General features: G+C 43.8%; 1 protein-coding gene across 1 annotated transcript in view; it reads left to right on the top strand.

Moving 5' to 3' along the window:
• Positions 1 to 1,602: 1,602 nt before the first annotated feature.
• The window catches only part of KPNA3 (karyopherin subunit alpha 3), a 91,930-nt gene continuing 78,231 nt past the window's right edge, over positions 1,603 to 15,301 (top strand). The window contains exon 1 of the mRNA XM_054446719.2: positions 1,603 to 2,642. Within this exon, the coding sequence (XP_054302694.1) occupies positions 2,574 to 2,642 (69 nt within the window). The 5' untranslated portion in view covers positions 1,603 to 2,573. The remainder of the gene's footprint in view (positions 2,643 to 15,301) is intronic.

Raw genomic sequence — 15,301 nt, 5'->3', positions numbered from 1 at the left:
TGGCCAGACTGGTCTCAAACTCCTGACCTCAGGTGATCCTCCCACCTCAGCCTCCCAAAGTGCTGGGATTACAGGTATGAGCCACCGTGCTCTGCCTAATGTATTCCTTCTAAATTCATAGCTGGGGTGTGTGTGTGTGTTTTTTTCCCTTCAAATGAGTGGTTAGACTAAGATCAGGTGTTGCAAACTGAGGACCTGATATTCTGAAGTGACGGAAATGCTTAAGTCCATTAACAAAATGTGAATTAACATTTAAACATAAAGAGAAAAAGAATCTACCTTTTTGGTTTTCCTTGAAAAGTGGAATCTTCTGGCAACACTGGGCCACAGTCCAATATGACCAGAGGATCTGAAGCCTGTGTTTATCAACAGGCCACACCCCACCACTCACAAGACGAATGCCCCTGGACATAGCTTGGCCACCAAAGGCTTCTGAATTCCTGACTTCTGGGCCTCAGGTTCTTTAAGGCCCTTTCACTTTTTTTTTTTTTCCCTGTATCTCCTCATATATTTATTCTTTTTCTGTGATCTATGTCCTTTGCATGTTTTTGTTGGGTTGTTTGAATTTTTTATTTTTATTTTTTTGCGGATGGAGTCTCACTCTGTCGCCTAGGCTGGAGTGTAGTGGCGCGATCTCAGCTCACTGCAACCTCCGCCTCCCAGGTTCAGGCAATTCTCCTGCCTCAGGCTCCCAAGTAGCTGAGATTACAGGTATGCGCCATCATGCCCGGCTAATTTTTGTATTTTTTTAGTAGAGGTGGGGTTTCACCATGTTGGCCAGGCTGGTGTCGACCTCCTGACCTTGTGATCCACCCACCTAGGCCTCCCAAAGTGCTAGGATTACAGGCGTGAGCCACCGCGCCCAGCCAAGGCCCTTTCGCTTTAAAGATTGTCCTTTTTGATCTCTTCATGGTATATTCCTACCAACTTTTGACCTCAGTTCAATTAAATTATAAGTACTACAACATTACATACCTGCTCATGTCTACCATAGATTCTGAAAATTAACATACAAGCAAATGAAGCCCACCTGCTCCGGAAAGTAGTTTTTTGTTGTTGTTTTTGTTGTTTTGTTTGAGACAGAGTCTCCCTCTGTCGCCAGGCTGGAGTGCAGTGGCGCCATCTCGGCTCGCTGCAACCTCCGCCTACCGGGTTCAAGCGATTCTCCTGCCTCAGCCTCCAGGCGCGCGCCACCACGCCCAGCTAATTTTTGTATATTTAGTAGAGAAGGGGTTTCACCATGCGGGCCATGATTGGCCAGACTGGTCTCGGTCTCTTGACCTTGTGATCCGCCCGCCTCGGCCTCCCAAAAGTGCTGGGATTACAGGCGTGAGCCACCACACCCGGCCGAAAGCAGCTCTTTATCAGTGTAATCCATCCAAATTTCCCTCTTTCATTCCTTCGATGCCCCCAGAGGGAGTGGGAGTGCTACACAGGAGAGTCTGCGGACCAGGGCTGGGCTGCTGCCTGAAGGCTAAGATTCTGTGTGGTGGTAGAACAAGAAGTGTTGGGGGCATGTAAATACAGGGACTGCCAGAGTGAAGGTTGCAGAACCGGGCTTGGAAGGATGATGAAGAAACTGGGCGACACTAAAGCGCCAGTTCAACAAGTCTTTATTGCGTATCTGCGACGTGCTAGGCATTGTTTTGACACTAGAGATTCAGCAGTAATTCAACCAAAGTACCTGCTCTCATCGAGCTGAATTCCCGCGCGGGCAGCTAGGTAACGCATATAAACACTCGTATCACATAGATACACATGTACATGTCAGGTAGAAATAAATGCTATTTATAAAACTGAAGCAGAGCATGGGAAGAGCGAATGAAGGTGGCTGCTATTTGAGAAGACCCCCAAAAAAGCGAGACTGCGAAGCACCCGCGGTTGTTCCTTTTCTGATCTTCTAGCTACAGGCAGCGAGGTGCGCTCCCAGGAAGCCCCGCCCTCTTCCTCCTGATAGGGCGCAAGGTGCCAGGGAAGCTCCCCCGCTCTTCCCCGCCCAGAGGCGGCCTCGTTGGGGCGGAGCTTTGCGCCCAGCAATATGAGCGCGGCGCGCAAAGAGCCGCGCGCGCAAGGGTCCCGGCATTCTCCTCGTTCTCACCAGGCGTGGAGAATTACTCCAGGCGGATCGTGGCATGCTGGGAACTGTAGTTGACGACCGCCGCCCCGCGCCGGAGGAGCAGTAAAAGCCGCCAGGTCCGGCTCCATTTCTGGCACAAAACTTGCAGCACCGAGGGGTTGTGGAGAGCCCTTGCAGGGGAAGAGGGCAGGGTCATCCCGAGAACCAACGGGCACGTACAGCCCGGCGAACGCCCAAGCCGGTTACCGCCCCCGGTCACGTGTCGCCAGCCTCCGCGGGCGCGCGCCGCTCTCAGCAACGTTCCCGCCCCACCCGGCCCGGCAGTCGGCCCGCGCCTCCCCCGGCGCTACTGCCACCTCGCGCTCGGAGGCGTCACGGAACGTGCTCTTCTCTCTCCCTCCCCCCTCCCGCTCTCCCCCTCCTCCCCCTCCCGCGCCAAGACTCGCCGCCGCCGCCGCAGCCGCAGGAGTAGCCGCCGCCGGAGCCGCGCGCAGCCATGGCCGAGAACCCCAGCTTGGAGAACCACCGCATCAAGAGCTTCAAGAACAAGGGCCGCGATGTGGAAGTGAGTGTGCTTCCGCGGTCTGGGCCCGCCTGGCCGCGCCGGCCCGGCGACGCGGGGAGGGGCGGGGGGCCGGCGCCGGGCTGGTTCTCGCCGGCTTGTGGTCGGCCGGAGTTGGCCGCCGCCTCCCGTCACCGCGGCCCCAGGCTGGGCGGAGCGGGCGGCGAGACGCGGGCCGGGCTGCAGTCACCCTCCGGAGCTGCCGGCGCGGCGACCGGGAAATGCCGGCGTTTTCGGCCCCGTCACGCGGGCGCGGCCTGGTGTCGGCGAGGAGGGGATGTGGAGCTGAGGCGGGGTCCGCGGTCCGGGGCCGCCCGGATGAACGGGGATGCTGCCGCCCCGGCCCGCCAACCGCACAGCCGAGGGGGCGGCCGCTGCTTGCGCCCGCCGCTGGTGCAACCTTCCGCCCGGTGCAGCCCCCTCTGCGCCTCCCGCGCGGCTCACATGGAGCCTCGGCTCTGCCGGTCCGGGCTCCTACCTTCTGCGAGCCGGGCCCAGGCGGGCGGTGGCGGCCCGCAGAGGGGGGTGGGGACCAGCCGGGTAACTGACTTGTTTGAGGGTGATAGATGGGGGAGGGTAGGATGCGCCAGGACCATTTTCTTATATTCCAGTGCTCGTCTTTAGACTAGTCGTGCCGAGCTGTTCCAGCTCATACTCCTGCAACTGCTGGCATTTGGAGCGAGCCGAAGGTGGACAATAGTTTGCCATCTATTGTGTTCAGGCTTCGGAAAAGAGGTTGTTCCGACCTCCGCTCATAGGACTTGTTTTCTTAGCCTTTCTTGGAGTGGGGTGTGCATAGGGTGATAATTTCTTTGACACGTTTTACTAAAATAAATTGGATACATAGGTTCATACGTCCTTTTACATACCTCTTACTCCAAGCTAGTAGAATTTCCAAGTGGTTGCAAAACTAAACATTCATCGCGGTCACTCAGTTAGTTGCTACTCAGCATGTTGCCATTGTCTCATTAAGGTGACATTAGCAGGTACTATTTGCAAACTCGGCTTATTGAGGCAGCGCTAGAGGTCTCTCTGCAGCTACTGAAAACAGTATAATGCACAAACTTCACTGGGACCGTGACCTTTGGATTTGTTAGGGGGAAAATGGTTTTAAGGCCACAGTCTTCTTTTCTAATACTAGGCGACATGATTTGCAGTTTTGTAATTTTTGATAAACTAGTGTGATTAAGAGGTGTGTTTTATCCTGTCTTAAGGAAGGTTGTGGGGTAAATATACCATTCAGTGTTCTATTTTGTAGAGAAACAGACAAACTCAGGCCGTTTTTCAGAGCTACAAAATTAAATACTAGTAGGAAAGAGCCTAGGGAGATATCCGTGGAATTCCCATTTAAATGAGTCAAATAAAGATCATATGTTCTCTCCTGATCATGGTTAAAGACGCTTTGTAAGAAATACATCTAAGTGAAAGTAAAACTTGGGAATAGGAACAAGAAATTTTGGAACTGCCTCCTGTTATCGGTCCACTTGATGACAAGTGTTAATTTTGAACTTTTCCCATTAGGAATTTTTCTTGAAGCCTATCCTGTTCCAAATAAAAATTTATTGAAAAATACTCATTGTTTGTACAGAAAAACCAGTAACATTCTTTCTTCTCTTGGATATTGGTACAGGTTTTTGTTTCATTGTTTACCTCTATTATTGTGTTCTGGTAGCTCAGTGATACTTAATAAGGACTCCTGCACATAATAGGTACACAACAAATATTTGCTGATGATAAGAATGTAACCCGTGACTTTTAGATGCATGAAAAAGAGCATGGTTGCTAAGCCATTCAGCCTGGTATTGGTCACAACATTACATTTCTCGGGATTCTATAGTGTAACTAAAACATGAAATAGACATTCAAATGGTAGTTCTAATGTGGCAGACACTGTTACGAGCTTCATGATACCTTATTTAATCTGTGTAACAAGTGTATGAGGTGTGGCATTATCTCCACTTTACATGAGTAAAGTATTTTTTGAGACGGAGTCTTGCTCCTTTACCCAGGTTGGAGTGCTCAGGCACTCATAGCTCAGCTGCAAGCTCAAACTGCTAGGCTCAAGGAATCTTCCCACCATGGCCTCCCAAGTAGCTGGGACTATAGGCGGACACCACCACACCTGGCTAATTTTTAAATCTTTTTTAGAGACGGGGTCTCTCTTTGTTGCCCAAGCTTGTCTTGAACTCCTGGGCTCCGGTGATTCTCCCGCCTCGGCCTTCCAAAGTGTTGGAACTACAGATGCTAGCCGTCACACCCAGCTGGAACTTTAGATACAAAACCTCAGTGTGCTTATGTAGCCTGTGCATGTCACTCAGTGGATATGGGTATTATTTATTCACTAATTGTCTATTGGGTGTTATCAATGTTAGGTCTTGGGGATAAGGAGGAAGATGCAGTCTGTACCTCAAGGAGTTTACAGTCCAGTGGGGGTGATAATTACAATGCAGAACAACAATTGTTAACAGTGTAGTATTCCGAGAATGCATGCCAAAAAAACTACTTGGAGGTGAGCAGAAAAGGAAGATACTCTGGTTGATTTCTAATGGATGAATGGGAGTGAGCTGATTGTGAAGGATGAAAGAAAGGTGGCCAGGCAAATGGCGGGAGAAGGCAGGTGGAAGAAAGGGGCATTCCAGACTAGAGGGAGCAGTAATTGAAGAGTCCTGAGAGAAATGCAGGAGAGAGAGAGACTACAGGGTAAAGTGGGGTCAGATCTGATGAAGGGCCTTTATTGGGGATTTAGGCATATCTAAGAGTAGATAACCATGCTTAGTCTTGTCCATTAGAAACATTGTACAACTTAGCTCTGTAACTGAGTAGTTGTGGTTATCAGGCTGTTCCAAAACAGTGAGATGCACTTTGATAAGCTATGATGCCTATTTTTTCACATATAGGATAGACAAAAGGTAGAACATGTTATAAATTATAGAAGCAGCTGATACACAAGATGTTAGGTTCAAGAACAAGATCCATACTTGTTAAAGAAAACAAAAGGATAGAGTTATGCCAGGGGATTTGAGTAGAGAGAGGGTTGAGGAAGAAAATTTCCTTGTCATTCAATCAAGAGAGACTTTAAGAGATCTTTGGAGAGGAAAAAAAAATGAGGTTAGTGAATCTTATAGGAAGTATGTACCAAACTTAAAAGGGGCATGTTAACTGGTGAATAAAATATCCAGGTAAAAAAGAAGAGTGATTATATTAAAGAGAGGAGACTTCCAGGTGGCCTGTGTTGATCCAATAATATCTTGTGGCAAAGAGTTGCTTGGAAGCTTTTTCTTGATAGGGAGATGTGAAGGAATTTATTCCAGAGCAAAGAGGAGATGTAACATGATTAGAGCAATGGAAAGGGTGACAGGGCAGTAATACCTAGAATTCATTTTGGAGAAATAGTGCTGTTGTCTGGTCTGCAAAGAAGAGTTTTCCAAAAAATTGAGACTGGGAATGGCTACAACCTGGAATGAGGATTTGATGATGCTGTTCTTCCTCCCTCTTCCTCCTCCTTCACATTCTCTTTGTAAAGATCACTGAAGAGAAAGGGAGTAAAGGTTATTCTGAGGTTTATAGATGGAGGAAGAGAGGGAGTAATTACCATCACTGATAGAAATTTGGAGCTTGGGTAGGGGATGCATTTTGTAGCAAAAACTAGGAAGTACATATTGAAAGGGAAACATTTCCTTTTATTTGTTCTGGAATGTGCTTTTTTTTTAAAAAAAAAAAAAAAAAAAAACAGGGTCTGGCTCTGTCGCCAAGGGTGGAGCGCAGTGGCCCAATCTCGGCTCACCATAACCTTCGCCTCCTCCCAGGCTCAAGCCGTCCTTCCATCTCAGCCTCTTGAGTAGCTGGGACTACAGGCAAAGGCCACCACACCCGGCTAATTTTCGTGTTTTTTGTAGAGACGGGGTTTTGCCATGTTGCCCAGGCTGGTTTCAAACTGCTAGCTCAAGTTATCCTCCTGCCTTGGCCTCTCAAATTGTTGGGATTAGGGGCATGAGCCACCATGCCCGGTCCTGGAATGTGCATTTTAATACTAGACCTTTTCATGTAAGGAATTGATTCTTAAAAACTTTTTTCCTGTTTTCAAAGATAACTTACAGAAAAGTGTGCAAAACAGAAATGTTCTGTTTAATGAATACTTACAAAACAAATGCTCAGGTAACTGCAATCCAGGTCAACTTCTCATTTTCTTGCTCCTGTATACCTCAAGGGTGTGACATTTTCATTAGTAACAGTAATTAATAATTATTTTAAAAACCTTAATATTTATTGTTTACAGTATACCAGTGCTAAGTACTTTATATAGATTATTTAATCTTCACAACAGTCCTATATCAAGTAGGTACTATTATTATCTGTTTTTACAGATAATAATACTGCTGAGGCAACTTGAGGCCTACAACCCTTAAGTAAGTGGCCTTAAGTCTTCCATCTGGTGTTAAGTGGCAAAGCCTGGGCTTACAATATATCAAAGGTTGATGCTAAGCGGCTGGTTGCAATGGCTCACGCCTGTAATCCCAGCAATTTGGGAGGCCAAGGCAGGTGGATCACCCGAGGTCAGGAGTTCGAGACCAGCCTGGCCAACATGGTGAAACCCCGTCTCTACTAAAAATACAAAAATTAGCCGGGCCTGGTGGCTCATGCCTGTAATCCCAGCTACAAGGGAGGCTGAGGAGAGAGAATCACTTGAACCGGGGAGGCAGAGGTTACAGTGAACTGAGATCATGCCACTGCACTCAAGTCTGGGCGACAGAGTGAAACTCTGTCTTGAAAACAAACAAACAAAGCTTGATGCTAAAGCTAGAACTCTTGCTTACTGTGCTGCACTCCACCGAAGGGAGTCTAAGACTTGACATGTACAAACCACGCCTGAAAGTTAGTGAATGGGGAAAATATCGAAGAAATATTGACTGTATCACAGAAATTGCTATTTCTATACTTTAAAACCTTGCAAATTTTGATGAACTTTATTATTAGATTTATTTGCCTTTTTATCTTTTTACTCTTGCAAAGTTTCCTTCTTATCAGCAAGGAGCCAGTTGGTTGGTTTTACCAAAAAATGATAATCCATATCTTTGGGCTTAACACTTAAGCTTTATGCTTTAGTTTCTGATACCAGGGCTAATATATATTTTCTCACCTGCAAAATTCAGTTAGCTCTACCAGACTTGCTTCTGTCTCTCTGGAACCTCCAATGCTAAGTGGCACTATCTGATTATCCAAGTTTAAGACTCTATCCTTGACTCCCTTCTCTTCCCCTCCTTCAGCCTTCTCTGTATTAGTCATCTGAAGAACCCTCATGTTTGTACCTGTTACCAACCTTACTTCCTCTGCCCCTAGTTTAGACCCTTATCTTTCTTGCCTAAACAAGTATAATAGTGTACCTAGCTCTTCTGTGTTCAGTATCTTCTCTTCCCAGTGTATCTTGTGGATTGATCTTTCTCATATCTTTGTGTTACTTTCCTGTTTATGATCTTTCCCATTGACTTCAGGATAAAAGTCCTTAGCATGCCATACATAGTTATAAGGCCTTACCTTTTTTACCTCACCCTGCACTTTTCCTTATATCTCCTATAGCTGTGGTAAAGTACTGGAGATGCTTGAGTAACCAGTAGTTTCTTCTTCATGCCTTTGTATATGCTGTTCTGTGTGCCTTCTTTTGACTGTCTGTTGAGTTGGGGTTCACTCTGGCAACCTATCTCTTCGATAAGACTCCTTCATATATCTCTGGAACACCAAGATTACAATTCTGCCACACCATGTCATTCTAGTTAAAAACCAAAAACAAAAAAAAACTTTAAAAGTTCTCCATGAGCCTTTCCTGACATATAGCATACTTGGTACTATCAGTCCCTATTCTTTTCCTCCTCTCTAGTGTTTTCCTAGGTGAATTTTCCTTCACCTATTTGGGATAAATTGCTGTGATGTACAACAGATTCTGTGTTTGTATAGCTATTAAAGTATTTGGGCTCTGTTGAGAAGCTCAGTGAGAATAGATACCTTGGATGTAACTTGAAACCCATGAAACTTAATGAGAAGAGAGACTAGATGATATACCTGAAAAAAGTCTACATTTGGGAATGAAAGGTTCAGTAGTATTCTAAGACATTAATTTTCTTTTGGTGTTGACTCCATGGCATTGATACTGTTGCCTAGCCCTCCTTGAACAGCGTGTTCTCCTATAATGTATTTCTGTAACATGAACTCACTCATACTTGAATGGTAAATAAAAGAATGTTAAGGCAAAGTTCATATTGGTTCATATGTGATTTTTAGTATCACATTAATGTTTAGCACTCTTAAATAACAACAGTTGAACATAAAGTACAGAAACAGTTGCACGGATCAAGCCCAGGAGTATGCATATTGGCCATGCACCCATGTTCTGCCTCTTGGCTCTGTTTAACCATATGCAGTGTCTAAAGGTGCTTACAACCATCCATCCTGTGCATTTCCCTCTTTCTTCCTAAGTTTGGAGAGTGTAAAGTGTTTCAGGAATCTATATGGCATACAGCAGACAAACTTTTTTTTTTTTCCCCCCCATGAATTCACTAATGGGGCATATACTGCTTCCTGGTTCTCTTGGAGTACTCTTTTTTAGTCAGCTTTGGTAAGTCTTCTTCCTACCCTTTGAATGTAGTAGGCATGGCTTGGGATTCTGTCTATGATTCTTTTATCTATAGACTGTTTTTCTTGCTCATATCAGCAGCTCCCTTGGCTTTAATAATCATTTCAGTGTGCAGGGACTTAAATTTCATAAAATCATCTGCTGGAAATTATTCGCGTGAGCATCTTTTTAGCTTCTCAAGCTCAAAGTGTTTAAAGCCATGTTCTGCCTTTGTTTTTTCTTTTTCTTTTTTCTGTTTATGGCATCATCACCCTCACTGTGACCTGAATTTGAAACTCGAGAGGCTTCTTGGACTTCCTTCTCCTCTTCCACATTCAGTCAGATGCCAGTTATGTAGCTCAAATCTCTGTGCTGTCTCTGGATTTTGGCCCTACCTCTATATTCTGCTGCCTCCAGCCTACTTTAGGCCTTATTACCTGTCACCTTCCTGTTTAAAAACTATCTCCAAAGTGGTGTTCTTCCTCTAGTTTATGAGATTTTTCAGTGAGCCTGATGCCTGATTATTTCTCCAGATTCAGCCTTCCTCCCCCACCCCCTTAAGCCCTAGCAACACTGAACTTCTTATATGCTTATACATAATCTGGAATCCCGCCTGCCCCTCCTCGCCAGTGCTATTTCTATTCTCAGGGCCATCTTGCTGACTGGAATATCCTTCTCTGCCTCCTGTTGCCTGGCTAATTCCTACCACTTTTAAATACTCAACTCTGGGTAGGTACCATTCTTTGCTCCTGGAAGAAGTCTGAGTGTATCTTTCTCGTTGCAATTATGATAATGTATTTTAATTAGATTTTATTTTTCCTGCTAGATTGTGAGCTTTTTGAGGGCACAGACTATGTGTCTTCATTGCCTACCAGTTAGTACAGTGGCTAGAACCAAGCAAGCACTAAAATATTCCTTGAATAAATACATCCTAGGCACCGCAGACGCAATACTTTTTCTCATGTATTTTTGAACTGAAACGTTTACTCTTCTAGTGCCTTTTCCTACTGCTTCCCAAATCAACTCCAAGCTTTTTATTATGACAGGTGAAGTTCTGGGAGATTAAGGCATATACATAGTGAATGAATTAGTGATTAAGGCTAATTTGTATGGCTAAGTAACATTCCATTATATGTATATATCACATTTTGTTTACCCATTCATCTATAGATACTTGGATTGTTTCCAACTTTAGTCTGTTGTCTCCCAACCATTTAAAAATGCCACTAATTTGTTTAGGTCAGTTTTCTTATATTAAATTGCACTATATGAAATTGCCTTTTTCCAGGTTTGTAACAACAGCCAAGTATTGGCAATTTCATATTTAGCCTAATAGACTGTCCTAATTACTAGGTTTGTCTGTTTCCTTCTGGTGGTGCTTAACTGGTTCCTCTTATTTTTTTTACCACGCTTCGGATTTTTTGTAATCTGGAAGTTTAAAAAAAAAAAATTAAAACATTATTTTTGAGACAGAATCTTGCTGTTACCTGGGCTGGAGTGCAGTGACACGATCATGGCTCAAGCGATCCTCCTGCCTCAGTGTCTTGAGTAGCTAGGACTACAGGTGCACACCGCCATGTCCAGCTTATTTACTTTTTGTAGCAATGGGTTCTTGCTGTGTTGCCCAGGCTGGTCTTCAACTCCTGGCCTCAAGCATTCCTCCCTCCTCAGTCTCCCAAAATGCCATGAGCCACTGAGCCCAGTCTAAACTGGAAGTTTAACTTAAAGTCTTGATTAGCTTCAAGTTAAGCTTCTATTTATTTATTTAAACTTCAATTGGTGATAGTGTGTACTTTAGAATATATCTCAGTAATGATAATAGGGTTCAGGTGGTAAAGAACAAATAGTTTAATGCCATGAATGTGAAAGTTACTTAACAGTTTGTGAAGTGAATTTTAGTTATTTGGGGGAAATGGGACATGAAATGGATGACATTTCAAGAAGTGGAAAAAAGAGTAACTTCTTGGTATTCAGTAAAGGAGTTACAAAGTGTTTCTAGAACTTCTAACTTCAGAGGCAGTAGGATTTTCTTTCTATGACTGACACCACTGAGTTGACCTTTTGTTTAGTTAGCATACGGTTTGGCTGTACAGTTGGCCCTTTGTAACCTGTGGATTCGTAGGGCTGACGGTACTGTGCCATTTTATAGAAGAGATTTGAGCATATGCAGATTTTAGTATCTTCGGGGGAGGGAGCATCTGGAGCCAACCCCCCCGAGGATACAGAGGGAGGACTGTATTCTCATTTTCAAGTGGAGGTGAAGGAATATTAAAAGTATAAGGAGGATGTAGCTATCCTTCCTTGCAGTTTTGCTATTAAGAAAAATTTTGTTACAGCATAGCCAACATCAGCAGTTAAAATGTGGTAAAATAAATCATGACTATATTTACTTGGAATTAATCATTCTTAGTTTTCTGGATTAGGGAGGTTGTATACATGCTAGATTTTTCTTTGACACTTGCCTTAAATAGAATATAATTTAGTTGTTTTCTTGGTTCTTGAGAATCACCATTATGCATATGGATATTGGGTTTTGCTTTTACATAAGTGATGCCTTCAGGTTGTTAAATTAACAGAATTTTGTTCTTGATATTTATGCTTGTGGAGTTTTTTCTCTTCTTAATTTTTTTGGCTTGTCCTTCCCTTGCTTTTAGTCTATCAGCTTTCTTTTGATACTGTCAGCATATTTACTTGTGGTAGCCCCTGTGTTTCTTTTTATTTGATGCTTTACATATTCTAGTGACTTGGGAAACGGATTTATTAAACATTTATTTAGCTTTTTTTTTTCTTTGAGACAGGGTCTTGCTCTGTCACTCAGGCTGGAGTACAGTGGCATGATCACGGCTCGCTGCATCCTTAACTTCCCAGGCTCGAGTGATCCTCTCAAGTAGCTGGACAGATGCACGCCACCATGCCCAGCTAATTTTTTATTTTTTGTAGAGACAGGGTTTCGCCATGTTGCCCAAGCTGGTCTCAAACTCTTGGGCTCAAGTGATTCACCTACCTCAGCCTCCCAAAGTGCTGGGATTACAGGCATGAGCCACCATGCCCAGCCTATTTAGTATTTTCTACATGCTATGTAGACATCATTAGGTGCCAAAGATTATAAATATGAAAATATTCCCTGATCTAAGGAAGTTCAGTTTAGTGGGAGAGACTGATACTTAAGCATATGGCTAGTGTACAGTGTGATAAGTTCTATGATACAGGTAGATAATTTTTAAAGTACTATAAGAGTATAGAAAAAGTGTAGCTGTACCTGGGGAAATTAGTAAGGTTACACAGAAGGTCATACTTGAGCTAGGTCTTGAAGGATGAGTTTGCCAACTCAGAAAGAAAAATAGCATGAATAACAGTGACTGTGTCATAGAGTCTAAAGGCTTGACATGTTTAAGCTGCAGCTGATATGAGGGACATTGTATCCATTCCCCCTGCTTTTGGAAACAGCCTTCTGATTTGGCCTTTGGAAGCTACTTTTCTGCCATGGGCTATCTCATGGTGGGATTTTTAATGTAGGTGCTCCTGCCTCTGGTTAATTAATGTGCCTCACATTTTTCTGGCTAACACAAATTAGGCTAATTTGTCCCTGGCATTTAAATCTTGAGTGAGCTGATACTGAGACCTAATTGATTCATCCTTACAGAAGTACTGTGAAGGTAACCATCCATTAATTCCTGCTGGCTAGATATGTGGGAGTTGCTTTCATAGGCTCGATTCTTCAGCTTTGTCTTGGTTTTGTGAATTACTCTGTATATTCTACCAATAAATTCACTCTTCCCTTTTTTTCTTCTTAAATTTATGCAAGTCAGTTTCTGTTGTTTGCAACATAACTCTAAGGTGATCAACTGTCTTGGTTTGCCTAGAACTGAGGTAGTTCCCAGTATACAGGACTTTCAGTGTTCAAACAGAGAAAGTCCTGGACAAACCTTAACAAGTTGATTGCTCTAATTGAAACAGTTTGGGCATAAAGATAATGAGTTCTTGGGATCCAAATGTTGTTCAGATGAAAATATTCAGTATGCAGCTGAAAACAGTGCAGAACTAGCTTGCTTCAGTTATGTCACTCAGCAGCTATTTGAATTCTTTACTAAGTGTGAGGGATAAAACAATGAAAATAATGATAACCAGTAATTGTTGAGCACTTAACTATGTGTAAGGCACTGTGTTTATAAGAATAACCTTAAATAATCCTCACAAAGTTTACATTATACAGAGGAAGAAAATGAGTTCTTCATTTCTTCATTTTCTTCTTAATTTGTTAAGAACATACAGTTAGGAAGGGGCAGAACTGGCATTGAGTCCCAGATTTCCAACTTTAAAACTCCATGCCCTTAATAGCCGTTTTCCTACTCTACCTCAGGGTTCCTGCTCAAAGAATGTGTAGACTAGTATGCAGATTATGTGAAAGCAAGTAAATATTTCCTGTAATGGAAATGTGTACCTAGTGGAGCGGGCACATGGGGAAAGAATCACCTGAGTTGGCCTGGGTAAGTCACTGAAGGCTTCATGGAGGTGATTGTGCCTGAGCTGAAAGTAGAAAAATGTGTAGGTATTTATGGTAAATCTTGGGCAAGCCTGGAAGTAAGAGATAGTGTGATACATTCTGGGGAACTAAAGTAACTCAGTATTTCTGGCTGGGCGCAGTGGCCTTACACCTGTAATCCCAGCACTTTGGGAGGTTGAGGTGGGTGGATCACCTGAGGTCAGGGGTTTGAGACCAGCCTGGCCAACATGGTGAAACGCTGTCTCTACTAAAAATACAATAATTAGCCGGGTGTGGTAGCGTGCACCTGTAGTCCCAGCTACTCCAGAGGCTGAGGCAGGAGAATCGCTTGAACCTGGGAGGCAGAGGTTGCAGTGAGCCGAGATTGCACCACTGCACTCCAGCCTGGGCGATGGAGTGAGACTCTGTCTTAAGAAGAAGAAGAAGAAATATTTTTTCAATATTCAGGTGTGGAGTAATTTGAAATTTGGGTAGGACAGACAAGAGCTAGATTGTGAAAAACCTTTCCTCTGGGGAACATTTTAAACAGTGAAATAGATTTGTGCATTTAGAAGCATTGCTTTGGTTATACCATAGGGGATGGATTGGTGAAGACGAGAAGAGAGTTTGGGAGTAACAGAAAACCCTCAAGGTCTCAGATGGGTGGCCTGACTATAGTGTTGACACTGAGGTTGAAAAGCAGAAAAAGTTATTAGGACTAATCTTTTGGCATATTTTACCTTATAGAATAGAGGTTGGCAAGTTTTTTGCAAAGAGCCGTAATATTTTTTAAAAGCCTAAATATTAGGGCTTTGAGGGCCATTCTGCTTGTATTGCAGTTATTCACCTGTGTCTTGAGCGCAAAAGCAGCCATAGACTGTAGGCAAACAAATGAGTGTGGTTGTATTCTAATAAAGCTTTATTTATGAAATCAGTTGGGGGTCTAGATTTTGCTCACAGGCCCTTCTAGGCTAGTGTGTCCAGTGGTGAAGATTAATAGTTCAAGCATTGGCTACAGTAAGAAGATAATATAGGTGAGGGATCGTAGGGATAAGAAGGAAAGAGGAGCAGGGGAGGAAAGAACCCTGAGGAACCAAATCATATTAGGAGACGAGGTGAAAATGGTACTGAGGGAGTCTGTAGGAAGCTTAGCAGCAAAATGGTGTATCAGAACTTAGGAGAGTTTCCTGAAGGAGGGGCAGTAATTGCAGTATCAAATGCTACAGAGAGGAGAGGCATGATGAGACCTTACAATAAGCCATTCATTGTATTTGCTCTTTGGGGGCCAGTGAGAAGGGAAAACTGAGAGAGTGATGGAGGCTGGAAGCTAGATCATGATGAGCTAAGGAGTAAGTTGGAGTTGAGCTAGTTAGACTAGTTAGAACTTTGATTTAAATATTTGGTAGTCATGGGAAGGAGGAATCACAGGTTAGTTTGAGGAAGAAGTAGGGTTGAAAGAAGGCTGTTCGTTGTTTTTTATTTGTTAAGAAGGGTGGTGGTGACTGTAGGCTAAACTGAAGAAGCCAGAGCAAAAGAGACCTGAGGACTTGGTTAGAAAAGGAACAAACGACTGAG

Source organism: Pongo pygmaeus, chromosome 14, assembly GCF_028885625.2.
Source record: "Pongo pygmaeus isolate AG05252 chromosome 14, NHGRI_mPonPyg2-v2.0_pri, whole genome shotgun sequence".
In the NCBI taxonomy this organism is placed as follows: domain Eukaryota; kingdom Metazoa; phylum Chordata; class Mammalia; order Primates; family Hominidae; genus Pongo; species Pongo pygmaeus.
This window is presented reverse-complemented; position numbering and strand designations above follow the sequence as displayed.